We start from the raw sequence: 23,200 nt of genomic DNA on the forward strand, positions 1-23,200 counted from the left end.
TAATTCTGGTTCCTGTGTTCCTGTTGGAGCCGTAGGGCAAGCTACCACCTCTTAAAACCAGGAATACATCATTTAAACCTTAGTTGTTTTCTGACTGAGTAGGATCTTGCCTGAGAAATCAGATTGAAAACTGCCCATCTTTATGATGAATTCACAAATAAAAACATAGGCCCATGTGTAAAGGACAGATGGTTCTCAGCTTCACTCTCTTAAACATTGCTTTATGTGTAAGGCATGGGGCTCCTAATTACCTGCACTATCATCCTCCTTTAAATACCCTGCTTAGGGATTGTTCTCTGTTGAGTGAGAAATAATCACTTTTATCACAATGTGCTTAGGGAAGCATCTGGTGCAGACACCTGTATGTGCAGCTGGTTTTTTAGGATGTGAACATCTCACTGTTTTTCATTATGTTGGCAGGGAACATTATTATGGTTTAACATCTTTGCCTGTAATTGAACAAAGCACACATTTCTGGGTTATGTTTCTTGTTTCCTTCTGTTAGTTCAAATCATCCACCAAATGGTAAAGCAGAGGGATGTTAAGCTAACAGTATAAACCCATAATGATAAAGAAACACTACTTAGAAGAGACAGTGGTGCTCTGGGGTAACCATGCACTGAAGAGCCTGATGAAATTGCCCTTTACGTGCAAGTACAGATCTAGGAGGTATCTTAGGGTTCTTCAAGATGACAATTGCTGTAGCTTTCACAGAAGATCTGGAGTGAAATATTTTATTATAGTTCTCTTCTTAACACTGTCTTCCATGTCCAAGTTATGTATTCATATGCACTCTTCTTTGTGACTTTAAAATTATAATGTCCAAGACATGGTTCTCATTCTGTGCCATCTACCATTTATTTGCATCTCAAATTCCATCCCCCTATGTTAAACGTGTGCTAAGCAGGGAGAGAGGATTTTAATTCTGTGTTTGTAACTTACTTGCTATCAAGTGATGAAGCTTTGGTCTTAAAAGGGATATAAATGCTGCATCTGTATTAGGGAAAATAGCATTGAGGAGTATTCAGAGGCCCTGAAATCCAATATTGTTAAATTGTCAGCCTGGTCTCTGCTTAGTTTTGGCTCAGGTCAAATGTCATTCTCGGGGCTCATTGCTGGGCATGAACCAGCAGTTGGCAGAAACCAGCTGCCATTCCCAGTGGGCAGTTTGCATGTGTCCACCTTGTCTTGGAGAATAAAAGGTTAGTGGTAGGGATGCGGACTATCCTACAGCTGTTGACCTTTGTGCAAGAGAGTGACGTTAAGGACTGTACACGCCTGTAGGACTATGATCTTATTGGCATCATGGAGAATTGGTGGGATGGGTCCTATGACCAGAGTGCTGCAATGGAAGGATACAGGCACTTCAGGAAGGACAGGCAACAGAATCAAGGAGGGATTGTCACCCTATATGTCAATGACCAGCTGGAGTGCATGGAGTTCTGCCTGGGGATGTATGAGGAGCCAACAGAAAGCTTATGGGTCAGGATGAAAGGGAGGGAGGGAATAGGTGATGTTACAGTGGGGGGGTCTGCTACAGACCACCTGGCCAGGAAGACCAAATGGATGAAACCCTCTACAGACAGATAGAAGCAGCCTCACATTCACAAGCCCAGGTCCTCATGGTGGGACTTCACCCACCCTGATATCTGTTGGGGGATCAACACAGCAGGGCATAAACAGTAAAGGAGGTTCTTGGAATGCGCCGATGATAACTTCCTTCTCCAAGTGACTGAGGATAAAGGAGGTTCTTGGAATGCGCTGATGATAACTTCCTTCTCCAAGTGACTGAGGAGCCAACAAGAAGAGATGTCATGCTGAACCTTGTTCTCACCATCAAGGTGGTTGGAAATGTCAAACTCAAGGGGAGCCTCGGCTGCAGTGATCATGAAATGGTGGAATTCAAGGTCATTAGTGTGGCGAGGAGGGTGCACAGCGAGCTCACTGTCCTGGACTTCAGGAGAGCTGAAGTCTCTTCAGATATCTGCTTGGAAGAGTATCATGGGATAAAGCCCTGGAGGGAAGAGAAGCTTAAGAAAGATGATGGTTAATATTAAAGGATCACCTCCTGCAAGCTCAACAAGAAGAGATGTCATGCTGAACCTTGTTCTCACCATCAAGGTGGTTGGAAATGTCAAACTCAAGGGGAGCCTCGGCTGCAGTGATCATGAAATGGTGGAATTCAAGATCATTAGTGTGGCGAGGAGGGTGCACAGCGAGCTCACTGTCCTGGACTTCAGGAGAGCACACTTTCGCCTCTTCAGATATCTGCTTGGAAGAGTATCATTGAAGTCTCTTCAGATATCTGCTTGGAAGAGTATCATGGGATAAAGCCCTGGAGGGAAGAGAAGCTTAAGAAAGATGATGGTTAATATTAAAGGATCACCTCCTGCAAGCTCAGGACCGATGCATCCCAACAAAGAGAAAATCGGGCAAAAACACCAGGAGGCCTGGATAGATGAACAAGGGGGTCCTGGACAAACTCAAACTACGGAGGGTAGAAGCAAGGACAGGTAGCCTGGGGGGAATACAGACAAATTCTCTGAGCAGGCAGGGATTATTTGATGTACAGTGTATTAGTGGATATACAGCCACCTTGGCCTACAGTTTCCAAAACATGTTGGCCATCACTATTATTGGGCTCAGCACTTCAAAGGGATCTGTAATAAAGCCTTGAGCACCCATCCATTGCAAATTGAACCCCTTTACTTTGTTCCATTTTGGCACATCAGAAATTTCAGGCAACCACAGGAGAACATGTTTTGTGAAAAACATCACCTAACTGCCACTGCATCACTTCTGAGATCAGTTTGATCTTGTTTAGGGGTCTGTGAAAAATGAGCTGTGTGCCCCTTATTCCCAGGCCAGATTTGGCACTGATAGACATCTATACAAAAGAAATAAAAGGTCTGTTTTGATTTTAATAGAAGGTGATTAGAAACCTGGATCTGCTTTCCATCTCAGATCCTATTTAGCCTAGTACCTCATATGTTTAAATGACCACATTTATATAAAATAGCATTTGCTGCTTTATTGATGCTGATTATATAGGCTACAGTTATAAATCTGATCTTGTAGTGCTTGGAAGATTCAGATGCATAAAGGTTTCTCCATTTAGTGTAAATGTAATTCAGCTTCTTCCATAGCAAAACACTGTCAAAGACACAAGGAGCTTTCCAGTTATTATTTTAACACTCGATTCATTTTAATAGGATTTTTTTTGTTGCTGTTTTGGTTACAGGAATAAGCAAAAAAAGTTTTCTGACAGTTTTTCTTTTGTCTTCAAACTAAAAGCCAAATTATCTAACTGTTAGCAGCCCTCTGGACAAAAGTACTTCACCATAATCAAATCCTTTAAAAATTTCCATTAAGAATTTTTATTTAGTCATAAACTTTTGACAAGATTAAAGGCTTGTTCTTGGATGATCTCAGGAGTAGGGAATAGCTTTAACAAGTCCTTAAATTAGAAATGCTTGGTGGCTTTTAAACAGACACTGTGGATCTCTGAGGAATGTTTATAGGCACTGGGATAACCTTGCAGCAAAGAGAGCAACAGATTATATCATCATTTATTTCAGATATCTATCTGTTTCTGCTTCCAGCTTGGAGTTTATTCTTGATCCTTAGTTAGAATAGCCCTAAGGCAGATAAGAACAATTTGATGTAATCTCTGCCTATCTTTCACAGCATTTTCAGAACATGTCATATAAACGGCACAAATGAATCACTAATGATTTTGCTCCTATCCAGCTCTCTGCCTATACCAAATTGTGTCACAAAATTGTTCTTAAAAGACAGTGTTGCTGAATACCAATTTTGATAACAGGGATATGATATTTAAACGGTATGTTTTCTTAATTTGGCAATCAGTAATCCACAAAGATAAGGATCAGGGTCAAAGAAAGAGGAAGTACAGTATTTTAGCATAGCTTAAACTCACAGAATTACAGAATAGATGAAGTGGGAAGGTGCATTAGGAGATTGTCTAGTCCAACCCCCCTGTTCAAGGCAGGGTAACCCACAGCAGGTTTTTTGGGACCCTGTGTAGTCAAGTTTTGATTACTTCCAAGGATGGAGATTCCATAACATCTCTGGGTAACCTGTATCTGACCAGCTTCAGAACAAAAAAAAACAAAAAAGGTTTTTTAAAATATTTAAATAAGTTTTCCTGTGTTACAGTTTTGGTCCGATTCCTGTTGTGCTTTCAAATACTCTGAGGTCCAGCTTCTTTAGTCCCTCCCATCATGTATTTATACACAGTTAAAAGACTGATCCCTCCCTGGATACCTCCTGCAAGAACCTTAAAATGAAGAGTGTGTTGATTAAATCTATACATATGATAACTCCTTTCCATCTACAAAATCTGATTTCACACCTCTACAACACTGATACAACTCTATTGAGTTAAATGCATTTCTTTCGATTTACACTGTTGAAGTAAGATATTGGTATCAGTTGTGTCTCACTAATAATCACATGAAGTTTTAAATTTCATTCTACATATGTTCGGTGATGTTTGCTGTTAGCCACTGCAGTAGAAGTCAACTACAGAATCACAGTGAAACCCAGACTGGCAGAAAAGGACAAAATAGAAAGGGGGAGATGATACACATTCGCATTTTCAAAATCCTTAAATGAGAGGCCTTGTATAAACGATAAACTTCAGTGTACACCTCCTACACAAAAATATGACAAGGAGATTTTTCAAAGAACCTTTGCAGCAGCTGTAAATGTACTCAAAAATGTTTGCTAGTTATTGCTGCATTTATTTCAGATATCTATCTGTTTCTGCTTCCAGCTTGGAGTTTATTCTTGATCCTTAGTTAGAATAGCCCTAAGGCAGATAAGAACAATTTGATGTAATCTCTGCCTATCTTTCACAGCATTTTCAGAACATGTCATGTAAACGGCACAAATGAATCACTAATGATTTTGCTCCTATCCAGCTCTCTGCCTATACCAAATTGTGTCACAAAATTGTTCTTAAAAGACAGTGTTGCTGAATACCAATTTTGATAACAGGGATATGATATTTAAACGGTATGTTTTCTTAATTTGGCAATCAGTAATCCACAAAGATAAGGATCAGGGTCAAAGAAAGAGGAAGTACAGTATTTTAGCATAGCTTAAACTCACAGAATTACAGAATAGATGAAGTGGGAAGGTGCATTAGGAGATTGTCTAGTCCAACCCCCCTGTTCAAGGCAGGGTAACCCACAGCAGGTTTTTTGGGACCCTGTGTAGTCAAGTTTTGATTACTTCCAAGGATGGAGATTCCATAACATCTCTGGGTAACCTGTATCTGACCAGCTTCAGAACAAAAAAAACGAAAAAAGGTTTTTTAAAATATTTAAATAAGTTTTCCTGTGTTACAGTTTTGGTCCGATTCCTGTTGTGCTTTCAAATACTCTGAGGTCCAGCTTCTTTAGTCCCTCCCATCATGTATTTATACACAGTTAAAAGACTGATCCCTCCCTGGATACCTCCTGCAAGAACCTTAAAATGAAGAGTGTGTTGATTAAATCTATACATATGATAACTCCTTTCCATCTACAAAATCTGATTTCACACCTCTACAACACTGATACAACTCTATTGAGTTAAATGCATTTCTTTCGATTTACACTGTTGAAGTAAGATATTGGTATCAGTTGTGTCTCACTAATAATCACATGAAGTTTTAAATTTCATTCTACATATGTTCGGTGATGTTTGCTGTTAGCCACTGCAGTAGAAGTCAACTACAGAATCACAGTGAAACCCAGACTGGCAGAAAAGGACAAAATAGAAAGGGGGAGATGATACACATTCGCATTTTCAAAATCCTTAAATGAGAGGCCTTGTATAAACGATAAACTTCAGTGTACACCTCCTACACAAAAATATGACAAGGAGATTTTTCAAAGAACCTTTGCAGCAGCTGTAAATGTACTCAAAAATGTTTGCTAGTTATTGCTGCCTTTTAGAAACTCTGAAATTATGAATATTCAGCCTTAAGCTCATCCTAGAGTCTTAGGAAAAAAAGCATATTCTTTAAAATAATTCCTTTTTCATTGCTATAATATGTTGTAGCTGACCTCAGTGTCATAGTAATTTGGTTATTACAAATATAATGCATCTCTAAAAGGATATCACTGGCTATGGGATTATTTAACACTGTTCTTAGCCAGGACACATGTAGATATAAAAAAGAAAACAGCCATACTCTATAGACAAATAGGTTTCTATTCTTTTGGAGATCCATAAGGAGCATTCAGACATTTGAAGGAGACCTGTTCATCCTACAATTTAAATTTTTGAAAGCATCTATGTATCTGCTTGATAATATCAGAAGAGCTCCTAAGAGATACTATTGTAAACAGTTCCAACTATCGAATTAAACATTACAAATTTTCCCACGTGCTTGTTTGCATTTATCTTTTCTTGTACACTCTGAAGTTTTACATCCCATTGAAAAAGGCTTTATGATTTTAACAAGACCTCTGCTTTTGAAATGGTTTGTGTACAAATGAAGAAATAAAGCAGAAAGAAAAAGTTCAGTTTCTCATCATAGACTAGATCCAAATGTCTAGGGAATGGTACCTAGAGAGAGGGGTCATCTTTAAAAAGGAATGTTTTTTGCATAAATAAACCTAGGAAGCAGGAACACATGTGGATAGATACATTCCGGTAATTAGCAAGACTACACACGCCTCTGAGCTCATTTTATTTTTGGGAAACGTATGCAAGAAGCCTTTGGCTATCAGAAGAAATTAATCAGGTGGGACATTCTTGCAACAACATCTGTCTGCAATGACAGCTTTACAAGTTAAATAAACAAACACTTGCTGGCATAGTTACACTGCTCCATAGAAGGGGAGTACGGAGATGAGACCACAAGTCTTCATGGAATGCTTCTGCTGTCCATTGCAAAACAGGTTCCCAAGATTAGGCAAGTTTCACCATGTCCTAAACAATAGTTTTTAATTGTCTCAACTTAGAATGGTCTAGCAAGAAGTTAAATTTCGAACTCAGGAATGTCATTTCCTAGGGGTTTGCAAACAGTGGCCAATAAATTACTGCAAACGTCCATGTACTCTTCCTTGAAAGGTTCTGGGATGGCTGCCAGCAAGTTTCAGTGCACCAGACAGGGAGTGCAGGCATCACAAATGCTGAATGCCTGCTCATTCACAGCAAACGTGAATATTCCAAGTAGAGAGCTGCAAATTTAAAGTATTCCCTGTGCTTAAGAAGCAGGATATTTCTTCCATGCTTCTTCACTTGGGCACCAAGTTGTCTGTTGCATGCAAACTACACACATTCATTCATTTCACAATCTAATTCAGATCTATGTCTTTACTCTTCCTGCTCTGTGACAAATGAGACTTTCCCTCACGCTTTACGTGACATTATTGTTGGTCACTGCAGTGAAAGTTTTTCTTATTAAACCTTTTTAAAATGCTAGTGATACTTGCAGCATATTATTTACCACTGGAATTCGCTGTTCAGTTCCATTGATTTCAGTGAGGCTGTGTCCATTTACGACACTGATGGTTTGGTCTGCTTTTGCTATTTGACCTGTACCACAGCTGATAATTAGTTTGCCAGTCTATAATAGGCCCATATATTGTGAACCCGGTTCCATGTAGACCATTATAATCCCACTGAAATTATGATCTCTCATTCCTCTAAAATGATAGTTGCTGTATTGAGGAGGTTTATCTTAGAATTGTGGTTCTGTAGTAAATCCAAATCGCAGCATCTTCTCCCCAGCTGCCACAGGAAGGACTTGGACAGCTTCCAAAGTCTTCAGGTATATTTAACAGAGTGCTTATTCTGGCATCATTAAGCATGTGCAGTGGAACAGTGATTACCATCAACCATGCGTTGAAGACTAAAAGCCACAGGGTCTGGTCAGCACTCAGCATGGAGAAGAATAATTGCTTCAGTGTCAGTGCATTTAGGTGATTTAGCTAGGGGATGATGTGTCTGTTTACCATTATGTATGGGACTGTATTTTCCAACTCAAGTGCAACCATTACATAGCTTCATTCAGCTACACCACTGCTGTGAATGTCTTTGCTTGTATAGTACCTTTACGTGACACAGTCCTGGCACACACCTTCATGGTAGTGGAGCATGAAGACTGGGGATAAAGGGTGGAATACATTCATAGGTCTCTGAAAAATTCCACGCTCTACAGGAGAAATTTTATAAAGCCAAGAGTCAAAATGAAAACAGCAGCACAACCTTTGTTGCAAACTGTAAGGAATACCTGAAAAGGGATGAAAGTCAAAGTAGAACAGAACTCTGCTTATCTGGACTGATACAGGATGAAGGAATTTCCATTTGTCATCACTGAACCTCATAAGGTTCTTGCTAGCACATTTCTAGAGCTTGAGGTACTACTTCTTGAGGTACTTCTTAGCGGCAGCCCTGCAGCATGTGGACAGCTTTCCATGATTTTATGTCACTAACAAACTTGCTGAGGGTTCGCACCATTCCATTCTTCAGGTCATTAGCGAAGATCTTTACCAGCATGGACCCCATCATTAGCCCCTGGGGAATACTGCTAGTAACCAGCTATCAGTTGTACTTGGAATTGCTGATCACTTTTTTCAAGCCCCTTGGACCTTCTGGTTATCCACTCAATTTGTCACCCATCCACCCCATTATATCTCAGCAGTTTGGCTGCAGGGATGCTAGGGACCACTGTCAAAAATCAGCAGATACTTCTGCTGCTTTCACCTTATCCAACAGGCAGTTGTCTCATCTTAGCAGACTCTCAGGTTGGTCAGTCACAATTTGCCCATGGTAAATCTATGCTGGCTGTTTCCAGTCATCTTCTTGTCTTTCTTGCACCTGGACATTGTTTCCAGATAGATTTACTCCTTAATTTTACCATGGACTGAGACTAGACTGACTGGTCTGCAACTGCCTGAATCCTTCTTGCCTTCCTTGTAGATGGTCTTGTAGATGTGGTGTAGGAATACTGTGGCAAAGTGGCTACCACCTCTTACACCTCAGCTCCAGTCTGTGGCTGATGCATTAAAAAAGTGAAAAATGTTCAGATATGGTAGTTAGATCCATGTATGAATTTCAAACAGATAAACAGTTAAAAGAAACTCTAACGAACCACCTGACTTTTTAAAATTAACTGGTGACCAACAACATAGGTGTTCTCTCTTCTCCAATCTTTAAGGCTGTACCTTCTGAATAAGACACGGTTCCCAATTTCCGTGCTTGCCTCTGATTAAGATCAATGTTTCAAGGTAAGCACATGCCTTAGTGCTATGTGAAATAAGGATGGATTTAAGGATGGGATTTAAGGGGGAGGAAGGGGCAAACACTGTACCTCAAGTATTTACCTTACTGCTCCAGTGCATCTTTTTCTGTCTGCCTTGCCTTTAAATTGAATCTCTGATGCAGACATTCTGTAATAATACTTTGAAGTTCTTTGCATCCAGTCTACAGAACTTTTTAGTTCTAGTTTTAAATTAAGGACTCTAGTGGTTTCAGTCCTTGATAAGTAAAGCAGCGGGATTTCACACCAATCACACCAAGGCTCGGTTACATTTTAGTCACAGCAGTGAAGTGATGCGTGAAACTGACTGTACTGTAAAATCTCATTGTTATATGGATGAGGAAATGGACTGGCTCCAGACAGTAAAACAATCCCAAGACAGGGAAAAATGCATATTGAAGCTTTCAGTAGGGAGATATGTTCAGAGCAAAATGTTCTTTTGTTAGGGGGCTGCAAGCCATAGTCTAAAGCTGATTAGTCAATGGGAGCCCCTTCTTGAGTGTCAGTGTGATGCTGCCAGAATACAGTATACACTGTCCACAGAAGACATTGCGTGCTCACCTTATCCCACCAAGCAGTGGATTTCTGTAGAGCAGAATCAAAAAGAGCTTAGGTGTTTACCCCCAGATGAATTTTTATAGAGGATGGCTTCTGTATCTCTGAAACCCTTCATGTAGTCTTTTCTCCTCTGTTTGCAGTTATTTATTTTCAATAGTTCAGCATCACTATAATAAGACCTTTCTGTTATTGTATTTGTCCATTTCAACCTGGACTCTGGTCCAACCAGAGTCCTTGGAATACCAACCAAGGTATTCCAAAGTACAGAGAATTCACATCTTAGCTGATAACTCTGTGATTTGGGGTCCTGAAAACTGCTAATAAGGCAGGATCAGAATGTCTTGAGTATGAAACCAAGGGGAATTCATGCAATTTTCCACGGGAAAATTTCCCATAGGTTTTTCAAAAATAGTTCATCGAAAAATGTTCTAAGTAAAATGTATCTTCCCACTGATTGATTTCAGAATTCCTGAAGAATGCATCCAGAAAAAAGTTCTGAGCCCTCATTGAAAATAGTTGATTTCTTCATACTTCAGAGAAAAAAAAATGTCATATCTGGTTATTCCCTCCTATGCTTCGAGCAAGTCAACAGCTCTTCACAGTACTGACTCAACTGCAGTCTAAGAGACCCTGCAAAGACTTCTGAAAGTCATCAAAACTAGGGTTTTGAAAGCTAGTGAGCAAAGCCCCCCCTCCAGTGAAAGCCCTTTGCCAGGTCACCCCTTGCCATTTAAATTGAGCAGCTTAAGTACTGAAGCTAATATGTGTAACACTGTGATGGATATAATATGCTCTCTGCAGGAAAGCCCCCCTACCTTTAAATGCCGGTGCTTTCTCTCTCTGCCAGTCTCATTACAAAGACTCATTTCTGTGTTGATAACGCAGCAGTGATAATAGGTATCAGCTCAATGCAGGAAGAACAACTGTTGAGCCTGAGGGTTAGTTTCATCTGTGCTAGAGCAAATTTTGTTGGGTGTCCTGGTCATCTTCTCCTGGACACAGATGTCCTGTTCATGTGACCTGGGTCTGAGCTCTCTTTAATGACCAGTTTGTTACTGGAAGCCTTGTGTCCTATGTTACCACAGCTGAATTAAGGCTGAATTAAGCCATTGAGCATTTTATTCCAACTCTGTCTAGAAATGCCATCCTAGTTTATGGCCAGCCTGTCCTGATAGGAGCCGGCTCATATCAGTATACATTCCCCTGGATTGCTGCAGTGCCAGACTGTGGATGATCCAGGTTTTCCCCTCAAGAAATCTCATTAATCATGAAGGCAGAATATTTTCTGCCCTTTTCTTTCCTTGGTTAACTTTTTCTTCACATCCATCAGCTGAAATGAATAGTAGCCAGATACCTCTTTGCATTATCTGTAAGCGAAACTGATGGCAAAGGTCCTGATGAGAACGTTTAGACGAGTGGGAAACACTTTGCTGTGAGAAGAATTAGCCTGGGAGCCTGCAATGAGAAGGGGTGGCTCTGGAGAATGACAGCGGAGAAGAAAATATCATCTATTAAAACAAAGAAATCATTATTCTCTGGACTTCTAAGTCCTGGCTCTGGACATTCAGAGTGTATTTTCCTCCCAGTGCATGAGTATACCAGTAGCCCCATTGATTTTGTGTCTATATCAGGAGGATGATCTATACCTCTTCTGGAGAGATGCTAGCTCTCTGGAGAGAACCACTGAGATTTCATGGCAAGATGTATCACAATTGCTAGAAAATCACAATTTATCTGCTAAATTCCCATTGACTGAGATAACATCTTGCCAGAAAAGTGAAGCTGCTATGATTTTCTGTAATAGCATTTGTGACATTTACGTACCCTTGCCTCTTGCATATCTGCCTTGTGAATATATCCAGGCAAGAATGTAAAGGTGCATGATATTTACAAATCACAGCTTTTTCTGTAATTTACTTTGTGATGTTGACAAGGACTGAGGCACAGGAGATATAAAGTGCCTTTGTTGGAGGTTTTCACGTGTTTATAGTAAAGCACAAGCATAGGTGTACTTAGATGGTGCACAGAGGTGGTGTTGAGCTATTAAACATGTGCATGAAAATTGGTATGTTCACAAACACTACGCTGTTATCTCAGTTCTCATTTGAGTCATTCCTATTTTCCTGTTGATGTTTCTATTAGCAAATACTGTTTGGGGTGGGATCTCAACAAAAATTCACATGTCTTCCAGTCCTGAATAAGTTATTGAGCTTTCAAACACTTAGTTGGTGGACAGAATCTTAAGGAAAATAAGAAAGCAGAAAAGGAGAGAAAAAGAAATCAGAAAACTTATATAGAAACAAAACTCATTAAATCTGTTACTTTTATCTGTTATAATTGTGGAAAATGGATTTATGGAAGGGATTGGTTTTTTTTGTTGTTTTTTGCTTTACAAGCTCAAGCTAGAAACAGCACTTAAATTCACAGTTGATAGCCTATAAGTTATTTTTATGGTTGACTTTACTACTTGTTTACATGACACATCTCACAGAGATAACAGGCATTTAAACATCAACCAACTACTGGCATTCAATGAAGCTCATTAGTTTTAATTGTATTTATTTGTATGCCTATTATAGTAGCATTTACCAGCTGAACTTAATATTGCTTAGATTGATTTCTCCATCTAAAAAAGAGTGATCTAGACTCTATCCATAAACAACACAGAAAGGCAACTTGAGAAACAAGTCATGCCACCTGTCCTAAATGCCCTTGTGAGGAAGGGATGAATTCCTCTCCAAAGACATTTCTCTGCTGACAAGGGGAAGAGCCTTGCTTAAAGTGTTTGCCTTTTGTATGCCTGCAGTTAGGCAAAATGGGTTATGCCCAAAATAGCAAAAAAAGAGCCCATCATCTAAATAAGCCAAGTATAAGCAGAGGAGAGAAGACAGAAGAGTGGAAACTCTTACCTAAGGATCCAACAGATCAGTGAGAAAGCAAACAAAATAACCAGTCTTAGCTTTCAGGCCAATATTTTACTGCAAGCCTTCCCTTCACCTTTATAGTCAGTGTGAGCTCTGCTATGAGAGTCAATGGGAGCAGAATGAGAGCCTGGATGGCCACCTGTAATGATTTAAAATTGGTGGGTTTATGTTTATCTATTCAGGAATCACTGCTACACTGCACATATTTTCCAACCAGTGTCGCATCACTTTGTGTTATTGAGTGCCTGGGGAGCAGTATAAACCAGAGGAATGTCCCACTCAAACCTTACTAATGAAACTTCTTTTGCATTGCAGTTGACCTGGACAGGTTGAATGATGATGTGAAACGTTACAGCTGCACTCCGAGAAACTACTCTGTCAATTTAAGGGAGGAACTGAAGCTGACAAATGTAGTTTTCTTTCCCCGCTGCCTCCTTGTCCAGCGCTGTGGAGGGAACTGTGGCTGTGGGACTTCGAACTGGAAATCCTGCACGTGTGTGTCAGGGAAAACCGTGAAAAAATATCATGAGGTACTTTCACTCCTTCTCTTTTCTTTTCTTTGGTACTTCTTTTGGGTATTTATTGCTTACATGGATTCTGAAGAGTTTTCTCAGAGCCATGTGTGCTGCTTACACTGGTTATCACATTATATTATCATTATCATTATCGGGCCACGAAGATGATCAGAGGGATGGAGCTCCTCTCCTATGAAGACAGGCTGAGGGAGCTGGGATTGTTCAGCCTGGAGAAGTAAAGGTTCTGGGGAGACCTTATAGCGGCCTTTCAATATCTGAAGGGAGCCTATAGAAGAGCTGGGGAGGGACTCTTTGCCAGGAAGGGTAATGATAGGACAAGGGGAAACGGTTTTAAATTGGAAGAAAAAAGATTCAGATTAGATCTCGGGAAGAAATTTTTTACTATGAGGGGGGTGAGACACTGGAACAGGTTGCCCAGAGCAGCTGTGGATGCCCCATCCCTAGAAGTGTTCAAGGCCAGGCTGGATGTGGCCTTGAGCAATCTGGTCTAGTGGGAGGTGTTCCTGCCCATGGCAGGGGGGTTGGAACTAGATGATCTTTGAGGTCACTTCCAACCCTAACCATTCTATGATTCTATGATTTTATGATTCTATGATATCATGTTATATTATCATTATCATGTTCTCTTGTCATGCTTATATGGATTATCATGTTGGATCTGCAGTGCAAAAATAAATTACCAAAATTACTGACCCCAGTGAAGTGTCATAAGCAAAGATGCCATCATTTGAGAGAGATCAATGTGGGTTAAGTGAGTACCCTTTATGTTCACCACTCCTCCTGAGGTGAAGGATCTGCTTAGGCTTCCAGACAGGTTCCAGACAGGTTCAGGTAGCCTTAGAGTGGATCCTAGACTTAGATAACATCATTGCTCTTGCTGTCCATGCTGGATACCAGCTTAGTACCTTGTGGAGCAGCATTCATGCCTTCCACTGCAGTAACCTCTAGAGAGACACACACCCACACAGTCAACCTGCAGGAAGGCCTCATATTAAATAAGTTTAATAATAATGTCTTTAATGCCACGGTATTGCCCAGCAATTTGCATTTGGAAGTAGTGACTGAGTGGAGTGGAAGGAGTTTATATATCTGTGAGAAAGGGCTGTTAAGAGGTATTTATGTGTAAGTTAATTTAAAAGTGGGAGAGAACTTTTGCCACCTCTCTGTGGGGATGCTACCACACCATCCTAGTGAGATGAGAGAAGAATGTTGCAAGAATGAGGCTTATGTTGGACTGATCTTCCCCAGCAAAGAACTGATACTATGTGAATGTATATACCACTGGACATATTCTTTGTAGAAGAACATTTCCATACTTGGAAATAACAGTTAAATCACCTGTAAACTCTCTTCTGTTCCAGATTTAGACTTGTAGAAAGCAGCTGAATCTTTCGGCCTTAGCTTTTGTCGCACTCAGCAATTTTTTAGGAAGGCAAATTTTTTCCATAAGAATAAATTCAATTACATTTAATTTTAATCCATTCAGAAGACATTTAGAGAAGAAAAAAAAAAAAAAAAAAAAAAAAAAAAAAAAAAAAAGGAAAGAACATTTTATATTCCTGCCCCGAAATCAGAACCAGAAATGAGCAATGTTCAATAAAGTCAACATATCTAGGAAGGTTACTTGGTATTATCCTTTCAGCTGACTGAAAGTAGGTAGCTGCATGCCATGCTGACTTAATTTCTGACATATATATTATAAGAGCATGATTTACCACTTGGCTTAAGTAAGTCTCAAGTGAAAATAAACTTTATGGACTTTAAATTTGGATGTGATGTGGGCTCGTACCATAAAGGCATTAACTTGGGAGACCATAGGGCTGCAATAGCAGAAGGCTGTTGAAGGTCATACCTTTGCCTGGCTATGAGCAGTGTGGTTCCTATTTTCCAAAGTAAGAGATTTTTTTTCTTACAATTAACTGCAGAATACAGCATACTCCACATCAGCTAGGACTAGAGAATAGTTAATATTTTATCTAATTTTAAACAAGATGCAGGGGCTGACCCTGGTAATTACAGAGCGGAAAGCCTTATCTCAGTGGTAGAAAAGTTAATTGGAAAAAAAATTAATAAGTATAAAACACCTAGATGACTATGAGCTGATAAAATGAATGGCTTATGTATGAATAAATATTTATACAGCACCACAACATTTTACAAGAATGCTAAAAGACCTGGCACCTTCTTCAGAGAGCAAACAGTCAACCAGACAAGATCAAACATGGATTAGAAGCTGGTTAAGAGATAAAGAGCAAAGAGGTGGAAGAGATGAGCAATTTTCTACATAGGAAGTGGCTATCTCTGGGTGCCCCCAGCACATGGATTGTTATTTCATGTGTGATCAAGCTGGAGGGAGGTGAACAGAGAGGTGGCAAAAATGACAGCTAGCACAGGAGATAACGTACTTTTAACAGCAGAGAAGGCTGCGAGGGATATCAGCAAGGCCTATGGAGCTACTTATAAATCCAGTTTAGAAAAGAAGCAAGTATTAGGGTGAATACTCTCAACTATTTATTCATATAACACTGGGTATGTGAGGAGCAGAGGAAGAAACGAGAGATGGAAGTTGGACTAAAGGTCAAGAGTGAATCACCATGAAGAGCTTTAGGAAAACCGTTATTTAGTACAGTGGTGACATAAAAAAATCAACTGACAGTCTTCTACAGGAATATAGGTGAACGGGAAACAACACAGCAAATATTATGACCTGGATAAATTGCTGGGGTACTTATACAGGGTTTTGACCATTGGTGCTTAGGATACAAGCAGGAGTACAAAAGATATATAGAAGCAGAAAACATACATCAGGAGAGAAACAGGAGGAGATACACATCAAAAACATTTGCAAGGAAAGAGGCTCAAAATTTTTGGATAATTCCAGTTGGGAAAAACTGGGAATAAGAGAGGATACAGTGAAAGACAGAAAATAGTAAATAGTACCTAAAGGAAAATTAGGTCCTCCTAAATATTCTTTTCCTTGAGAAAAGAACAAGAAAGAGATTGAAAGGGAAATAATTTAAAATGGTAAAAAGGAATTTGACTTTTTTTGCACGGTAAATCTATATGGAATTTCAACCTTTAAATAAGACTAGTGCACAATTCAGAAGAATTCTGAGAGAACTAGAAGTAAAACATAAGGTAAAGAATCCCAGGTCCCATCTGTATCAGAACATAAGACAACTATTGACAGTAGCTAGAAAAAAAATGCTGATCATACTTACGCTTTTGTTATCAAGCACTAACCTGTGCTGTCAGGTGTTTGGGAGCATCTGGTGCTGGGACACCAGAATATCACATTAACTAGGTATTGGTTACAACCAGGATGTCACGATTTATGACCATCCCAAATTAATCACTAAATTCACGAAATTCAATATTCACACTAATACATCACTGCTCATTTATTTCACTGCTCCTTTGTTCTCTAAAAACCATATGAATTCGAGACAGTGTTTCAGCTTTAACATTAAATGGCTTTTGTAAGTTTAAATTTAAAGTTAATCCCTTAGGGATGAATTAACAGCTCACTGAGCAGAAATTTAGCCAAGTGGCTCCCATTAACATGAGTGGAAGTCATGCAGATAAATTCACGTATGACATACTAAAGATGTGTCCATTAATTTTAGTCCAAAATATTTTCCACTTTATTATTGTTATTAGCCACGCACAGCTAATCAGTTTTATTCTTCATTCTTCTTTGACACTTAACTCTAATTTTATTTAAATGCCTGGCAGTAAAGGCACTAAGGAGGAGCCTGTCCACATGCTGGTTTTAGAACCATAGAGCTAGTTTACTCTCTTTGAAGCCAATTTGAAACCCACTAACCTTAACCAAAAAGCCTTTAGTTGCATAACGAAGGGCAGAGCTTCACACTTTATGAAATCACACGTTATGAAACACTTTATGTTAATTTGGTTGAAAATCTCTGCCTTTTGCTGCAGGAGAATGTAGGCCAGATTCAAACACAAGTCTCAATTACTTTGATTTACTTGCAAAAGACACCAGAAGGAAGTATAAGGTACTGGAGCAAAGAAGGTGTTTGTAGCAGCTAAGACTGAGTTCTGCAGACCCCGAGGCTGATTTTGCCTAATGACTATCCTGGAGCTTCATCTGCTGAGCTCCTGGACCCACCAGAGCTATTTGTCCTGCACATGGATATGCTTGTCCTCAAGAGTAAAAATGTGACTGAAAATCACTTAGAAGTTGTCTGGCATTTCTGAGCTACCCAGAATTTCTGGGTGAGAAAGACAGGCAGACAAATTTTCCAGAAGCAATAGGCTCCTTTTTGGCTGTGTAGCTGGTGCCTTGCAGTGCTGGAGTAGCTGCACGCCGGCAGCTGTGGGTACACTAATGCCCAGAGTGTTTGTTGAGAGAGAGGCTTCTAGTCCAGAGAGATTTCAAGGTTATCTTCTCCTTATGCTCTTAATGTTTTTTAGTTCCCCCTGAGTTCCTATTCAAAGCCTCACACTGCTCTCATCACCGAGCGCTCCCTCCTGGTATCGCAGGACTAATAGCTGTCACGTGGAGCCTTTCATTTCCCTAAGCTGTGAATGCTGCTCCAGTTCCCCGAACAGACTGTACAGCTCTTTCCTAGCACGTCCAATTGTAAGAAGCAATGCAACAGCAGGGAAAATGAGAAAATGAGAATGCCACAGTGAGGGGTATCTTTTTTCTTTGTTGCCCTGGGAAATGCTAATAATGAGATCTCCGGTCTTCTTTTATAACCTGGAAGTTTGCCATAACTTTACCAAAACATCCAGCAGTTTCCAGAAGTAAACGGGTTCATAACCTGAGTAAACAGATAGTTTTATGGGTGGGGGTTTTTTGCAGAAGTCTTGTGATGCTCTGTGGTTTTCCACAGCTTCTGGGTTTGCTTGATACCAGAGCTCATGGACAAATATTCATGACTTACCACATAGTGTCACGAACCCTGCAATCCAAACAGGCCAAGTGCTGGCAGTGTCTCAAAACGTCCCTCGGGCACAGTCCACCAGGAGCAATACGGAGTTATGTCGCAGGGCTCCCTGCAGGGGAAAGACAAAGCAATACATGGGAATGGATGCAGCACACCTTAACCAAATGCTCACATCTACTGCTGTCTAACTTGCTAAAGGGGAGCTGATGTGAAAGCGTGTTTTCCGTTGCAGTGCATTTCTCTGGAAATGCCTGGAGCTGCTCTTAAAAGAGAGAGGGGGCTGTAAAGCTGGAGATCACCCAGCCCAGAGGAGGTGGGGGGGAACTCAGGCCAGGACTCAATTCAGCTGGGGCTGCGGCTTTGCCATCTGCCCAGCATGCACATACCTCAGAGAAACAAGAAATCGGTTTCCCCATCTCATTGCTGTAACTGATGAGATGTGAAATGAGTTTCCATGAGGAATAAATGCTCTTAAGGTAGCAACCAGAATTTGTCAGAGTGTATAAACCTCCACAAACACAGTGCTGAGCAGCACAGCTAAAAGGCATATAAGGAAAAAAGTGGCGAAAGCCAATTGCATCTTTTACCCACTTACTTGTCTCTCCTGTAAAGACTGATGCATTTTTCACTGTCTTATGGTGCTTCTTTCTCCCCCTCATCCTCCCCCTTTTCAAAGCATTCTGCCTCCATTCACATTTCATGTTGACTGGAGCTTGTCTGGTGCCTTTACAGTACATACAGGCAATTAATTCTCAATGGCAAGGTTTAGATTAGTTTTAGGGTGGCTACTTCACAACCTCTTGCTGCCCTGAGAGGGGTAACAGGCACCTCAGAATACCTGCACAATACTAAGTCTTTGCTCAAGTTGCTGGGGCACAGAAGCAGCTTTAATTGGACCCAACATTGTAAAGGGAAAACAAGACAGTAGGGAATACTACTGGGGAGAAAAGAACAGGGGAACAGGGGAGCAAATAAAAAGGTGATACGGAACTTTAGTAAGACAATGGAGTTGTTTCAATGGAGTTAAGAAATGTAACTAATACAATTTTCTGGTGTGAGGGCTTTTCTTCTTTTTTCTTTTTTCTTTTCCTTTTTTTTTTTTCCAGAGAAATAAGCAAACTTTAGGGAGGCACTCAAGAGAGCAAATGATAATTCTCACTCTGTCTTTATACAGGGAAACATAAGATAACTGGACAAAAATTATACAAATGCTGCTGATACAACAAAGGAAAATTACTAAGGGTTTAAAAAGAGCTAGTGTCATCAAACCAGCCTGCAAGGAATACGGTCTGGTTGTTCTGTGTCCGGAAGTTGATAGTACATGTATAAAGGAGATAAAAGGTTGTTATGGTAATAAAGGCACAGAATTAACCTGACAAAAGAGTTAATGCATAGAAATATTATACAAGGTGCAGCAATGGGATTTATTTGGAATGCAAATACAAAGAAACAGAATGAGTCAGAAATGACTGCTAGGCCACAGGATGAGCAGAGAGAGCACAGAGGTGCAGTGAGAGGAAAAAGGTTCCTTTTTTTACTACATGAAAATGAAAGTTCTTGGGATGACATCTGGAAGTTGAGTGAGACATCCTGTGATACATCTCTGGGCAGAGAGGCAATTTGGGAAGGGGGAACACGTTTATCTGGTCAGTGAAAAAGCAATAGCTGGCACCATAATAAGGGATAAGATAACCAAAAGTGAAGGTCTTGTTGATGTCACATATGTCAAAAACATCATAGCTTTAGTGACTGTTTTAGATGCCTGAGTTTTAAGCCAAATAAAATATTTCCCATGTTTGCTGTGTTAAAACCAGGTGCTTGTTATTCATATAAATAAAAAAAAAAATAGAATCAATAATCCCATCTACATTTACTAATCCTTTCGTTTGAATGCTACCACTGATCAGCAAATGAATCCTTTTTTCTTGTTCCTGATGTCCTGTAATTATCTCTGGTAAGAAAGAATACAGCTTTGGGTCTGTATCGTTATTTTAGGCTATGTTCCTACTAGAATAAAGGTCCTTATCCTAAATTATGAACCCCATTCCCATAATGCTTGGTTTCTTATGCTCAGAGCACAGCTAAACTGTGTGTGACCTTTGGATTAGATAACTTTCAAAAACTGTGGAGTAAGGTTTTTCATCTGTATCAGAACTTGGATCTGTGTTGAATGTTTTGCACTTTTGATGCTTCCTCTTTCATGAATCTCAGACAAATATAATTTGGTTTGCATGCTAGAATGATGGTATTTTTAGATGAGCAGAAGGAGATTAGATAATGCTGCATAACAGGATTTTAAAATAAGTTCTGCAAAGTACAAATTGCACTATCTAAAATAGCATTCAGAGTTGCTCTTCAACCTCTGTCACTGGAATATAAAGCTAGCTGGATATTTGGTAAGCCGTTGTCATGTTATTGATTATCTGCAGTCTTCTTAAGCTAATCAGAAAAAAAAAAAAGACATGATTTTTGAGTGAGGCTTCAGATGTCTATTAGTGTTTAAACCACTGGTCAAGAATTTAACAAAGAATGTTACCATTGTTCCAAATAAATTAAGTAAAAGACAAGTAAAAAATGGCTATGAGCAACTGGATACCCCCTTTTTTTATTAGTTTAGGAAGTGTTGACTGAGTTTCCTATTACTCTTTGCTTTTTATTAAAACAGAAATCAGCCATCATGGACTGTCACAGCTAAATGTTGCCTGACTTCAAATGTAAATGATGCATGGCTAGGGCCATCAGTGCATGCCGGAGGGAGTAGTTCACCTCATCTAGTTCTGCCCATCTAAAGCTGCAAGTCCAGCCTTTGGGCTCCTTTCCTAGTTATCAGATCTAGCCCCGCCAGAGGTGGGTGCTTCAGGTGAACCATTCTCTGCAGTCACCTCTTTGTTGCTGCTTCTACTGGAGAAATGCTGGGTGTGGGTCAGGGTGAATAGGTTCTCTCCAACTGGGTCCTTTCCCCAGAAGTCATCATGCTCTGCTCTCCCTGGCCCCTGACCATGAAGTGCTCTTACAGATCTCCTGAGATCAGAGGGGCCACTGGGCCTTCATCCCTGACTCTCCTGTGCTCCACAGGCCACTGGAGAGCACCCTGCTGCCCCCAAAGCAAGACCCAAACTTGTACTGTATGTCTTCTGGAAAGGCAGCCATTTTCTCATGTTCTCAAACTGACTGGAAACCTCACAGTTCCTTGTAGGGCTGTCCAAGCAATGATTGGGCCTGACTTATCTAAGTGTGCCCGAATTCCAGCTTGAGTTTTTCTGGCTTCAGCTTCCAGATACTGTTTTTAGTGATGGCTTTGCTCTCTCATTTAAAAAGTCCCTCAGAAGCTGGCATCCAAATGCAATGCATGATCAATGAGCAAGATTCCTGGCAGGGAAACGCATGTAAGCACTTTTTTTATATTTCCTTTACCACCACCCCCAAGGAAAACTACGCAGTGGCCACAGTCACCTTGCCTTGAAACCTCTCAGATGCTTAGGCATATCTACAAAGTAAAATGCCATCCAGGATATTGGTGTGCTCCTGTGGAGTTGTCTGCAGAAGAAACGCTACAAGGCCTTGATATCATTTTTTGTATTACCTATAAACATCAAATCCAGCTCAGAAGCTAAGTCCTCTATTTTGATTTTTTTATTTTTATTGTTTTAATAGTTTTATGAACATAATTAACTCAGTGTTTGATGAGGGGGATATGGCTGTAGTTATATACTCTTTGTGAGGCAGTCATCTGAACAGCTGAGGCACCACATTTTGATTAGTAGTGACAGATATTGCTCCTTTAATTTGAAAACTGCAAGGTTATTCTTTTTTGCCCACACAAAAGAAACCTTTTGAGCATTCCAGACCTTCCTCATATCCATGTTTTCTTACAGCTACTGGTCCCGTCAGAAAAGGAGCAATAAACTGTTTTCATTAATTCAGCAGCTCCTCACCTTTAAGGACCTGGCCATGTAATGAATAAACAGCAGCATTTTCAGAATAAAGGGTTTTCTTTCAACTACTGTGGTCACCAGAAATGGCCTTACTTCCTGATTCTTTTCAATTCCCTTATATTTAGCTGAAACTAAAACTATTAGATGGAAGCTAGACGGAGAGCTTTGAACATCAGTTCTGTGATCAGCTATTAAAGCAGTCCAATTTCAGCTGTGTTCAAACACTGCTTTCCCGTCTTGTCTGCGAAAGTGCCTGCCAATTCATTTTTCTACTCTTATCAGCAAAGCCCATATACTGTGCTCATGTTTCTTAATATAAAACACAGGGAAAATCCCCAAGCTGTCAGGAGGTCTGCTAGCTTAAATACAGCCCACATCTTTGCTCTCATCCTGTTGCATACTTTCATTTGCTCTCAACTGAAAAAAAGCAGATCTACCTGCCCATGATCTTGCAAAGTGCCAATCATCTGAATTTGTCAGATTTTGATGAAAGGCTTCTTTAAATAAAGAATTTTATCATGGGTTCGGCGTCAGCAGCTGCACTTGATTTTAAAAGTGTGTTCTCTTTGAAAAAGCATTTTTGAAGATGTGGTCTATGTTCAGCTCTGTAATAGTTGGAGCAACCTGATAGGGTTCAGTTCCTCAGTGTTTTGGATGACAGTGCAGTACAGTGAATTGTCCTGGTGTCCATCAGGATTTACTGCATATTTTGAGGCAGTCAATGTTTGGAATCAATTCAAATCCATTATAATTTTGTTGCTTAAAAAAAAATAATAATAGAAGACATGTCTGCATTTCTAACAGGGAAAAGTAATTATATCTTCCCAGCACGTTAAAGCAACATGTCTGTACCTTGCTTAGGCACAGTCCTGCCTCTCACTATTACCTAGGTTAAACATAAATTTTATCACAAAAGGGAGGACAAAATAATAGACTGTGTTCATTTCTTATCCTTTTGGTTACATCCCATGTCCTTCCTACCCTCCAGGCATTAACGGTGGGGAACGAGTGGTCTCATCCTAGAGGCTGCTCAACTGCCTGCCCTTCC

At 40.1% G+C, this 23,200-nt stretch overlaps 1 protein-coding gene across 2 annotated transcripts in view; it reads left to right on the forward strand.

The window, feature by feature from the left end:
• PDGFD (platelet derived growth factor D) overlaps nucleotides 1–23,200 on the forward strand; it is a 145,509-nt gene that overhangs the window by 116,624 nt on the left and 5,685 nt on the right. For both annotated transcript variants that reach the window (XM_014966181.1, XM_014966182.1), the window contains exon 6: nucleotides 13,081–13,295. In XM_014966181.1, coding sequence (XP_014821667.1) covers nucleotides 13,081–13,295 — 215 coding nt within the window. The remainder of the gene's footprint in view (nucleotides 1–13,080; nucleotides 13,296–23,200) is intronic.

Source organism: Calidris pugnax, unplaced genomic scaffold (assembly GCF_001431845.1).
Source record: "Calidris pugnax isolate Ruff unplaced genomic scaffold, ASM143184v1 scaffold20, whole genome shotgun sequence".
Classification (NCBI taxonomy): domain Eukaryota; kingdom Metazoa; phylum Chordata; class Aves; order Charadriiformes; family Scolopacidae; genus Calidris; species Calidris pugnax.